At 45.2% G+C, this 12,698-nt stretch overlaps 1 protein-coding gene across 1 annotated transcript in view; it reads left to right on the top strand.

Moving 5' to 3' along the window:
- Positions 1 to 241: 241 nt before the first annotated feature.
- LOC137336026 (aspartate aminotransferase, cytoplasmic-like) overlaps positions 242 to 12,698 on the top strand; it is a 33,773-nt gene continuing 21,316 nt past the window's right edge. Inside the window, exons 1-5 of the mRNA XM_068001529.1 lie at positions 242 to 359; positions 5,081 to 5,262; positions 7,734 to 7,857; positions 8,834 to 8,946; positions 11,046 to 11,150. Of these exons, the coding sequence (XP_067857630.1) occupies positions 242 to 359; positions 5,081 to 5,262; positions 7,734 to 7,857; positions 8,834 to 8,946; positions 11,046 to 11,150 (642 nt within the window). The remainder of the gene's footprint in view (positions 360 to 5,080; positions 5,263 to 7,733; positions 7,858 to 8,833; positions 8,947 to 11,045; positions 11,151 to 12,698) is intronic.

Genomic DNA, 12,698 nt, shown 5'->3' with positions numbered 1-12,698 from the left:
GTTGGGGATCAACATGGTGCTTGGGATTGGAACTCCTTCTGCGAATGTGAACCGGTGCAGCAAGACTTCAATCGCTCCCAATCGGCTCCGGTTTGTATGGGAGACGTGGCGAGCCCCGGGTGCAGAAGGTTTCAGTGCGCTCCTCTCCTGTGACTTTGTTTACAGTTGTCATGGAGATGGTAACTGTTACCCCAAACATGCAAACACACATATACACTCACACAGAGAGTGCATGGGCAGCATGGCAGCGCTCTCCCTATTCCAGGAGATCCCTATGGTTCCCTTCACTGAAACCGCCGTCCTCAATGCAGCCTACATCAACGACCTGAGCCCCAACAAGATGTATCTGGGGAACAGAGGTGGGTGCAGCTTGGGGGGCGGGGCTGCTCACCAAACTAATTTGAGAAAGAGCAAAAAAAAATGTGGAAAAACCAACGTGGTGGGATTATGATTAGAGATTAGTACAGAAAGAAAAAGAGAGAGAAAGGAAAAATTACTTGCATTTCTACAGCTGCTTTCACAACCTCAGGATGTCCCAAAGCTCCTTACAGCCAATGAAGTACTTTTGAAATGTAGTCACTGTTGTAATGTAGGAAACGTGGCAGCCAATTTGTGCACAGCAAGATCCCACAAACAGCAGATCATCTGTTTTTTTTTTATATAAGTGATGTTGGTTGAGGGATCATTATCGGCCAGCACACCGGGGAGAACCCCCCTGCTCTTTTTTTTTTGGATAGTGCTGTGGGATCTTCTCCATCCACCCGAGGGCAGATGGGGCCTCGGTTTAAGGTCTCATCAGAAAGACGTTACCTCTGACAGTGCAGCGCTCCCTCACTACTGCACTGAAGCTAAAAAATCACCTCATAATACACTTAAACGTTCCTGGGTTTTAAATGACAAAAAAAAAATCCTTTTAACTCTCAAAAATGGACCAGTTGAGAAAAATATTTTACCTGAACTTTTAACAGTTGGAAAGAAAGCACTACTGCAGCTACTGACACAGGTGTGTGTGTTCATCACTGCTCTTGCCTGACAACACTTCATAATCAAAATGTTGTTAATATTTTAAAGGAGACCCACCTGAAATCAATTTGAGAATTCAATCTCCAGTTTGTTTGAAAGTCTTTTCGAAAAAAAACCAAACAATCTCTCAAATCCTTACAGGATGAGGGGTCACATCCTTTGACCCCTCAACTCCTGTCAATGTACAGATTGCATGCTGGGAAATCCTGTAAACTGCACATAACAAAGGAACAGGAGTAGGCCATTCAGCCCCTCGAGCCTGTTCCGCCATTCAATTGAGTCATGGCTGACTTGTATTCCAGTCCTCTTGATAAAGGCCAATATTCCATTAGCCTTTTTAATTATTTTTTGTACTTGTCCACTAACTTTTAGTGATTTCTGTACTTGGTCCCCTAAATCTCTCTGCTCATCCACAGTTCCTAGCTTCTCGCCATTTAGAAAATACAATGATCTGTCTTTCTTGGGTCCAAAGTGGATGACCTCACACTTTCCCACATTGAACTCCATCTGCCACAGTTTTGCCCACTCACTTAACCTATCAATGTCCCTTTTCAACTTTCTGCTCCCATCCCTATTTACTGTACCACCTAACTGTAATAAATTAGACAGCCAGGTGGTGAATGATAGAATACTAGAGCCTGGTCTTCAGTTGTTTCAAGCCTTTAATCACAGAGATCCACATTACACCCACACCACACCCGACATAAGCTCTCATTTCAATGGATACAAGAGAGTCACCAATTGATATCACCACCTGAATATAATTAACAATAATTGATATAAATCACATGGATACAATTAACACTAACTTGGTGTTGTCAGCAAACTAAGATCGAAGGCTTTGTATTCCTTCATCCAAGTCATTTTTCAATATCGTGAAAAGCCAAGGCCCCAGTACAGATACCTGGGGGACACCACTTGTCACATCCTGACAAATTGAGTACGTAGCCATTATCCCTTCTCTCTGTCTCCTACCTCCCAACCAATTCCCCATCCAAGCCAATAGGTTGCCTCTAATTCCATTGGCTCTAATTTTTGTTAACAGTCTCTACTGTGGAACGTAGTCAAATGCCTTCTGGAAGTCCATATAAATAACATCCATATCCACCACATTAGTTACCTCCTCAAAAAATTCAACTCGGCTCTTTAGACATGACATACCCTGTACAACTCCATACGGGCTCTCTCTGATCAGTTCATATTTGTCCCAATTCTCAGTCACTCTGTCCCGAATAATGGATTCTAGAATCTTTCTCACAACTGATGTTAGACTACTAGGCCTATCATTTCCTAGTTTATTTGCCAATCCACGGGGACAATTCCTGAATCGAGAGAGTTTTGGAAGATCATGACTAACACATCAACAATTTCCTCACCGATTTCTTTTAATACCCTAGGATGGAAACCTTCAGGTCCTGGAGATTTGCCTCTCTTTAATAACATTAAAGTCTCCATCGCCATGTTTTTACTTATATTGAATCTAGTTATTTCCTCTCCTTGATTTATTTTTTCATTTCCCTTGTATTTCTGGTATTTTATCCTCATCCTCTACTGTGAAGACTGATAAAGTCTGCCATTCCCTGATTTCCAATTGCAATATCACCTGCGTCTGTCATTAAGGGGCCCACATTACTCTTAACCACCCTCTTTCTCCTAATATATTTGTAAAAACCTTTCGTCTTGTCCTTGATATCCCTTGCAAGGCTTTTCTCGTATTCCCTTTTTGCAGCTCTTAACACTTTCTTTGTATCCCTTTGCTGTTCTTTATCTCTCCCAGTCCGCGGGATCTCTCCTGTAAGCCCTTTCTTTTAGTTTTATACTATCTCTCACTTCCCTTGTTGACCAGGGTCGTTTAATTACACAAGTAGAGCTCTTGTCCTTTAGCGGTACGTGCAGTTCTTGTATTCTACCAAATATCTTTTTGAACACCTCCCACTGTTCAGCCGTAGTTTTCTCAGTTAGTCGTTCTGCCCAGTCTATTGTGGCCAATTTCTGCCTCATCCCTCCAAAATCAGTCTTAACTAAATTTAAAACCTTGGTTCATGACTCACCCGTCTCCCTCTCAAACCTAATATTGAATATCGAATTCTATCATATTACGGCCACTGTTAGCCAGGTGTTCCCTTGCCGTTGGATTATTGACTAATTCAGGCTCATTATTAAATCTGAGATGGCCTGTTTTCTTGTTGGTTGGAGAATATATTGTTCCAGAAAACTGTCCCGAATACACAAGAAATTTGCTCTCTTTGGGACTCGAGCTGTTCTGCTTCTCCCAGTCTTTGTGAAAATTAAAGTCTCTCATTATAACTACTCTGTTTTTGCAACAAGCTTCTCTGATCTCCGCACTTACATATCCCAATACTTTATCACTGCTATCTGGAGTCTATAAACAACTCCCACCAAAGTCTTGCATCCTTTTCTATTCTACAATTCGACCTATAAAGTTTCTACTGCCTGCTCACCCTTACTGATAACCGCTCTTTCCACTGCTGTAATAGTGTCCCTTATCAATATTGCTGCTCCTCCCTCTTTTCCAATTTCCCCGTCCTTTCTAAAGATGCTCAGAATGCACAGATTGTACGCTGGGAACTGCAAACTGCACCTGCTCAGAATGCACAAGTGTGATTGGAAACTTTGTGCCACTTTTTCTGAAGTAAAAATTTCCAGTCGAAATTCCAAGGGGGTGGTCTACATGTGTTTCAATACATTAGGACATCTGGCAATGGGAGAACAGGCCAGTGAGGAGTTCCCCTCCTGTAGTCAATGCTTGAGCTTCTTCACAGAGAAAACAACAACTAAAACTAAGCTGAACTTTTTAACAACTCGGATTTATGCGGCACCTTTAACATCTCAAGGCACTTTACCCAGGTGTGTAAGAAGAAAATGGAAGCCGAGTCAAAGTAAGAGGGAGTGACCAAAAGCTTGGTCAAAGAGGTGGGTTTTAAGAAGGGGCTTAAAGAAGGAAAGAAAGATGGAAAGGGATTGGGGAGGAATTCCAGGAAGTGGGACCTACGTGGCTGAAGGGACAAAGGCCAAATGGTGGGGTGAAGGAAGATTGGGTGGGGGTGCAGGGGATGCACAAGAGGCCAGGGTGAGAGGGATGGAGAGTTTGGAGGGGGGGGTTGTAGGCCTGGTGGAGACTAAAGAGATAGGGAGGGGATGAGCCGATGAAGGGACTGAAACATAAGGGGAACACTTTTAGATGTGAGGCTTTGGGGATCTGGGAGCCAATGTAAGTCAAGAAGGATGGGTGAGTGGGACTTGGTGGGGCATGGATACACACAGCAGAGCTTTGGATGTCCACCTTTAATTAATCTGCTACAGTAGTTCTGTTGAACTTTGAAATTAAGAAGCCATACAAAAAAGGAGAGGAGACAACAACTTGCAATTATACAGCGTGTTTAGCCCAGTAAAACGTCTAAGGCGCTTCACAGGAGCGATTTTGAAACAAAATTTAACACCGAGTCGCATATTAGGACAGGTGACCAAAAGCTTGGTCAAAGAGGTAGGTTTTAAGGAGCAGAGAGAGGTGGCGAGGCGTAAAGATTTAGGGAGGGAATTCCAGAGCTTAGGGCCTAGGCAGCTGAAGGCACGGCCGCCAATGATGGAGTGATTAAAATCAGGGATGCGCAAGAGATAAGAAGTGGAGGAGCACAGACATCTTGGAGGGCTGTAGGGCTGGAGGAAGTTTCAGAGATAGGGAGGGGCGAGGCCTTGGAGGGATTTGAAAACAAAGATGAGAATTTTAAATTCGAGGCGTTGCCAGACCGGGAGCCAATGTAGGTCAGCGAGCACAGGGGGTGATGGGTGAACGAGACTTGGTGCGAGTTAGGATACGGGCAGCAGAGTTTTGGATGAGCTTGAGTTTATGGAGGGTGGAAGATGGGAGGCCGGCCAGGAGAGCATTGGAATAGTCAAGTCTCGAGGTAGCAGAGGTTTGGGGAGGGAATTGCAGGAAATGGGAGCTGGCTGGCTGAAAGCACGGCTACCAATGGCGGGGTGAAAGGGCAGGATATACAAGAGGTCGGTTAATCATTGTAATTGTTGGTGTTTGCAGAGTACTGTACAGATAATGGACAGCCCTGGATTCTGCCAGTGGTGAGGAAGGTTCAGCAGCAGATGATTAAAGATCCAACATTGAACCACGAATATCTGCCTGTACTGGGACTCGCAGAATTCAACAGGGTGGCAACTGCCTTAATATTAGGCAAAGACAGCATCGCCATCGTGGAAAAGAGAGTAAGTCATTCGGGAGGTTCACTTCATCAGCTTCTGTTTCAACATGTACACTAATGATCATTAAACCGACGGTTGTTAATTTGTTTGCTCAAGGGAGGTGTTCCGAATTTGAGTGCCAACACAGTCACTTCTTTCTCATCTGTCACCCTACACTTTTTTTTTAATTGACTGCTGCCCTGTCAGCGAGCCTTCCCCTATATAACAAAAGGATATAAAGGCACCAGAGAAGGTGCAAAAAAGATTCTTACATGGAATTACACCAAATGTACAGCACAGAAACAGGCCATTCGGCCCAACAGGTCTATGCCGGTGTTTATGCTCCACACGAGCTTCCTCCCATCCCTACTTCATCTCACCCTATCAGCATATCCTTAGTCATAGAGTCATAGAGTTATACAGCACGGATAGAGGCCCTTCGGCCCATCGTGTCCGCGCCGGCCATCAAGCCCTGTCTATTCTTTTCTCCCTCATGTCCTTATCTAGCTTCCCCTTAAATGCATCCATGTGAGTCGCCTCAACCACTCCTCGTGGTAGCGAGTTCCACATTCTCACCACTCTCTGGATGAAGAAGTTTCTCCTGAATTCCCCATTGGATTTATTAGTGACTATCTTATATTTATGGGCCCTAGTCCTGGTCTCTCCCACAAGTGGAAACATCTTCTCTGCGTCTACCCTGTCGAACCCTTTCATAATCTTAAAGACTTCTATCAGATCACCTTTCAGTCTTCTCTTTTCCAGAGAAAAGGATGATACCAGAGAGATTAAACCTATCAGAAAAGATTGAACAGACTGGGATCCTTTTCTTTAGAAGAGAGAAGGCTGAGGGTTGACCTGATAGAGGTCTTTAAGATTATGAAAAGGGTTGATAATGTAGACGAAGAAAAATTCAACTCCTTTTGATAAAAGATATGCTTTTCTTTTGAAAACAGCTTTATCAACTTGTCCTCCCATTTCTCTCTGGAAGGAATGTTAATCCTTTATTTATAACCTTCAGAGAACCCTCAACCAAAGTGATGAATGAGCAGCGTTGAGTGGTGGGGCATGAGTTTCTACATTGCCGGCCGTGCCTTCTCTCCCTAAATCTCTCCACCTCTCTCTGCCCCTTTAAAACCCTCCTTAAAACCTATCTCTTTGACCAAGCTTTTGGTCACCCCTCCTAATGTCTCCTCTATTTTTCGGATGAGACGTTAAACCCAGTCCCCGTCTGCCCTCTAAAATGGAAGTAAAAGATCCTGTGGCACTATTTCGAAGAAGAGCAGGGGAGTTCTCCCCGGTGTCCTGGCCAATATTTATCCCTCAACCAACATCACTAAAACAGATTATTTCATCATTATCACATTGTTGTTTGTGGGACCTTGCTGTGCGCAAATTGGCTGCTGCGTTTCCTACATTACAGCAGTGACTACACTCCAAAAGTACTTCATTGGTTGTAAAGCACTTTGGGACATCCTGAGGATGTGAAAGGCACGATATGAATTTTCCTTTGCCTCTAGGAAGCACTGTGGGCCGTTTAAAGGTGTTATCTCAAAGCAGGTTGTTGTACATAGGACACAAGAGACTGTGCATTGCTGACTGCCTCTGTGTTGTCACAGGGAGATTGCTGAGCAAGGTCAAAGTAAAGGAAAGGAGGGGAAAATCGGATTGTGCAACATACATGGTACATCCTACTAGTGGGTGAAAGAGCACCATTGGCAGAGGCTTGGGAGTGGGTTCTTAGAACCATAGAAAGTTACGGCACAGAAGGAGGCCATTTGGCCCATCGTGTCCGTGCCGGCCGAAAAAGAGCTACCCAGCTTAATCGCACTTTCCAGCACTTGGTCCGTGGCCCTGTGGGTTTCGGCATTTCAAGTGCACATCCAAGTACTTTTTAAATGAGTTGAGGGTTTCTGCCTCTACCACCCTTTCTGGCAGTGAGTTCCAGACCCCCACCATCCCCTGGGTGAAAAAAAATTCTCCTCAGCTCCCCTCTAATCCTTCTGCCAATTACTTTAAATCTATGCCCCCAGGTCACTGACCCCTTTGCCACAGGAAATAGGTCCTTCCTATCCACTCTATCTCGGTCCCTCATAATTTTATACACCTCAATTAAATCATCCCTCAGCCTCTTCTGTTCCAGTGAAAACAACCCCAGCCTATCCAATCTTTTCTCATAGCTAAAATTCTCCAGCCCTGGCAACATCCTCGTAAATCTCCTCTGAATCCTCTCTAATGCAATCACATCTTTCCTATAATGTAGTGACCAGAACTGTACACAGTACTCAAGCTGTGGCCTAACTAGTGTTTGATACAGTTCGAGCATAACCTCCCTGCTCTTACATTCTATGCCTGGGCTAATAAAGGATTGTCTGATGATATTGTTGGTTGGTAAATGATGCATGGCAAGAGCTGCCTCAAAAAGGGAAAAGGCATTGGAAGAGAAGATAATTCTGAGATTTCTAAGCATGTTTTCATCAACTGCTGTCCCCTCTCAGGCTGACAGTGTGCAAGTACCCGGAGGCAATGGTGCAGTGTGCATGGGAGCCCAGTTTCTCAAGCAGTGGTACAGCATAACTCATCCCAAGTCACCCGTAATCTACGTCTCCCTGCCTTGCTGGGGTGAGTTCTTCCAGTGGTTAGGGAATGGAATATGTACTGAACATTGCTTTGCATTTTTGTCGTGCCATTTATTAAATGTAAATTATTAAATTCTTCACAAATTGAAATGTTTTATTGATCTATATTTGTAAGGGTCAGGCTTTCAAATGACTTTCATTTTGCCCTTCTCGAACCATTTGCAGTCGCGAAATGTGGAAAATCTTCGGGCAGACATGAAGTAATCACTCTCGCCTCGGAATCAGAAGGTCATGGGTTCAAGTCCCACTCCAGGGATTTGAGCACAGAATCCAGTACAATACTGAGGTAGTGCCGTCTTTTGGATGAGACGTTAAACCGAGGCCCCGTCTGCCCTCTCAGGTGGACGTAAAAAATCCCATGGTACTATTCAATGAAGAGCAGGGGAGTTCTCCCCGAAATCGCGGCTATTATTTATCCCTCAACCAACATTACTAAAAACAGATAACCGGCCATTATCCCATTGCTATTTGTGGGATCTTGCTGTGCACACATTGCTTGCTGTGTTACCCCGCATAACAACAGCGACTACACGTAATTCATTGGTTGTGAAGCGCTTTGGGATGTCCTGAGGACGTGAAAGACGTTTTATAAATACCTTTAGAAAAAATTATTTTGCTGCCCGTTTGTTTCAAAATTTCCAAATTCAGGTCGAGATCTTTAATGGCATCACCCTCATGCGTCCTTGTATCAGGGTATACTGTGCGAGGCTTTGGTCTGTAATGGGAGCAAGGATCAGAGGATGGGATGCAGATGTCTGTGTGGCCAATTTGAGGCACTCCCAGAACATCTGGAATTGGTGGCGCTGATCTCCGTAATCCGATTCCGAGATACAGCGCTCCAGTTGAGTGAGGATCAGGGTCTGGCTACGTTTGCCATCTAGCGCCAGAAATGCCTCTCGAACTGTTCGAGGATTGCCGAGTGGGAATCAGCTTGGCTCGTTTGTGTTTTTTTTTTGTAGCGAATCACGCCTCTGCCTTTGCCGAAGCTGGATTTAACAACATTTTTGGGTATCGTTACTGGGACGGTGAGAAGCTGCACTTGGCCATTCACCAGTGGCTCGAGGACCTGGAGGTACATGAAACCTGACCATGATCTCAAAACCGGGCAACAGCGTTAAAGGGAGGGCTGGATACGGAAATAAAGACACTGTTGCTTTTTACAAGCAGATCTTTTACAAGCAGCACCATTACAAATCACTGGTTAGGCCTCAGCTGGAGTATTGAGTCCAATTCTGGGCACCACACTTTACGAAGGATGTTAAATGTTACTGTGTCTTAGAGAGGGTGCAACGGAGGTTGATACCAGGGATGAGGGACTTCAGTTATGTGGAGAGATTGGAGAAGCTGGGGTTGTTCTCCTTAGTGCAGAGAAGATTAAGGGGAGACCTGATTGAGGTTTTCAAAACAATGAGGGGTTTTGATAGAGCATGAGAAATAGGAGCAGGAGTAGGCCATACGGCCCCTCGAGCCTGCTGCGCCATTCAATCAGATCATGGCTGATCTTCGACCTCAACTCCACTTTCCCGCCCGATCCCCATACCCCTTGATTCCCTTAGGATCCAAAAATCTATCGATCTCAGCCTTGAATGTACTCAACGACTGAGCATCCACAGCCCTCTGGTATAGAGAATTTCAAAGATTCACAACCCTCTGAGTGAAGAAATTCCTCCTCGGCTCAGTCCTAAATGGCTGACCCCTTATCCTGAGACTATGCCCCCTAGTTCTAGACTCTCCAGCCAGGGGAAACAACCTCTCAGCATCGACCCTGTCAAGCCCTCTAAGAATCTTCCATGTTTCAATGAGATCACCTCTCATTCTTCTGAACTCCAGAGAGTATAGGCCCATTCTACTCAATCTCTCCTCATAGGACAACCCTCCCATCCCAGGAATCAATCTAGTGAACCTTCGTTGCACCGCCTCCAAGGCAAGTATATCCTTCCTTAGGCAAGGAGACCAAGTAGGGAGAAACAGTTTCCTGAGCAAGTGGGTAAGCAGAGGTCACAGATTGACAAAAGAACCCGAGGGGAAATGAGGAGAAATGTTTTCACACAGAAGGTTGTTGTGATCTGAAACGCACTAGCTGAAAGGGAGGTGGAATCAGATTCCATAGGAACTTTCAAAAGGCAATTGGACACGTACGTGACGAGGATTAATGTGCAGGGTTATGGGGAGAAAGCTGGGACTGAATTGGACAGCTCTTTCAAAGAGCTAACACAGGCACGACGGGCCGAATAGCCTCCTTCTGTGCTGTAAGATTCCATGATTATATGAATCCCTGTGGCATTGCTCGTGGTGAGTCACAGGATGTGGCATTTCACAACAGGCAGTAAGGTTTTATAGACGATACGTGCATGCAGATATAATGGCCCAGAACTTGGAGAGGAGCATCTGGCGGCAATGCCCCTTTAGTGAGACTTTCTCCCCCACCCTTCAGCTTGAAAAATTTTTGCGCCGCGAATTGATGAAAGTGCGAGCTTGTATTGTGGCACCTGGGACCTTAATGAACGAAGGGACCAACAATCTATCTCCTTAACTAATGAGATTTAAGGGTAGAGAAAGAAACAGAGGGAACGACGGAGAAGGAAACAGGGTGAATTAGAGTCAAATTCGGGACAGAAAGTGAAAGAAAGATTGGATTAAGAGAGAGGGGAAAGAACGAGACAGAAAGGGAAATGAAGAAGAAAAATTTAAATTTAATGTTTTAAAAACCGCAAAGAACAATTTACTACAGGAGAGGTCGAGTGGTATGTCAGGACCATAAATCGCCTCATTAACAGGGTCCTTACGCTATTAAGTACCAGCCCTAACTTTGAGGCGAGTTTACATGGTAATTAATGCGCAAATGCAGCAATTTCTTGAAACTCACGGGGGAGATTGAGGGCGAGCAACTTGAGGCAATTTGCAACTCACGGGCTCTCTCTTCCTCGCAAATTGCTGGACAATTGACACACTTAATAGCGACATGCGCAGTAAACTCGCCGTTATTTTACCTCCAAATTCTGGGCCATTATTTTTAATAAGATATAGATCGATTGACGGACATGAAAAGGTTCGACAAGTACTTTTGGTTGAATGAGGGATGGAATGAATCGCAGATCAAACTTCCAGTTTCGAAGAGGTGTGGCGGTTTCATTCCCACTTTATCACATCCGTCCTCCTGTTCCTTCACAGAATGCCCCCGAGTACTCCATTGTCGTGTTACATATTGCAGCTCACCAACCAACTGCGATGGATCCCAACCCCACTGAGTGGAGGCAGATTGCAGAGGTCATGAAGGTGAGGGGCGCAGAGTTATTCACGGGTGAAGTATATCCCGCTGAATTGCTAAATATTTCCCACCTGATACGAAGGGAGTGACTGTTCACTGGCTTTTCCGCCTCACACCCTTGATGCCATGTTTCTTTTTTAAAACTGCGAGCAGATCTCCCGTGACGTTGCTCATGGTGAGTGTGACTGGGCTCGTGTTACAGGAACCAAGTGTGACACTTACAGGAGGTGTGCGTTGTATGTCAAACTTTTAACTCTCTTGCCAGTCATTACCCTTGGCCATGTCCACAATCAGTTGATAAATATAAATTGTCATTGCACAAGATGGTGACAGAGCTGGAGGATGGAGTTCAGAAACTCGGTCCAAAGCACCACCTACTGGCCAGCAGCTGCAACTGTTTACCTTGGAGGATTTTCATTTGAACCAAATGTTCTTGAACTCATCACTGGGAAATGTGCAAAATGACCCCTGTCTCTGTCTCTCTCTCTCTGTCCATCTCTGTCCGTCTCTCTCTCTCTCTCTCTCTCTGTGTCTCGCTGACTCTCTCACTCTCTGTCTCTCTGACTCTCTTTCTGTCTGTCTCTGACTCTTTGTGACTCTCTCTCTCTCTCACTCTCTTTGTGACTCTCTCACTCTCTTTGTGACTCTCACTCTCTTTGTGACTCTCACTCTCTTTGTGACTCTCACTCTCTTTGTGACTCTCACTCTCTTTGTGACTCTCACTCTCTCTCTCTCTCTCTCTGTGACTCGCTCTCTCTCTCTTTGTGACTCTCTCTCTCTTTGTGACTCTCTCTCTCTTTGTGACTCTCTCTCTCTTTGTGACTCTCTCTCTCTCTGTGACTCTCTCTCTCTCTCTGTGACTCTCTCTCTCTCTCTTTGTGACTCTCTCACTCTCTCTTTGTGACTCTCTCTCTCTCTTTGTGACTCTCTCTCTCTCTGTGACTCTCTCTCTCTCTCTGTGACTCTCTCTCTCTCTCTCTGTGACTCTCTCTCTCTCTGTGACTCTCTCTCTCTCTCTGTGACTCTCTCTCTCTGTGACTCTCTCTCTCTGTGTGACTCTCTGACTCTCTCTCTTTGTGACTCTCTCTCTCTCTGTGACTCTCTCTCTCTCTCCCTCTTTGTGACTCACTCTCTCTCTCTCTCTCTTTGTGACTCTCTCTCTCTCTCTGACTCTCTCTCTCTCTCTCTCTTTGTCACTCACTCTCTCTCTCTCTCTGACTCTCTCTCTGACTCTCTCTCTCTCTCTCTCTTTGTGACTCACTCTCTCTCTCTCTCTCTCTCTTGTGACTCTCTCTCGCTCTGACTCTGACTCCCTCTCTCTCTCCCTCTGAATCTTTGTGACTATGACACTGACTGACTCTCGCTCCCGCTCTCACTGACTCTCACTCTCTGACTCTCACTCTCTGATTCTCACTCTCTCTGACTCTCACTCTCTCTGACTCTCACTCTCTCTGACTCTCACTCTCTCTGACTCTCACTCTCTCTGACTCTCACTCTCTCTGACTCTCACTCTCTCTGACTCTCACTCTCTCTGACTCTCTCTCTCTCTGACTCTA

Source organism: Heptranchias perlo, chromosome 20 (genome assembly GCF_035084215.1).
Source record: "Heptranchias perlo isolate sHepPer1 chromosome 20, sHepPer1.hap1, whole genome shotgun sequence".
NCBI lineage: Eukaryota > Metazoa > Chordata > Chondrichthyes > Hexanchiformes > Hexanchidae > Heptranchias > Heptranchias perlo.
Note: the sequence above shows the minus strand (reverse complement) of the source record. Positions and strands in the feature narration are given on the sequence as shown.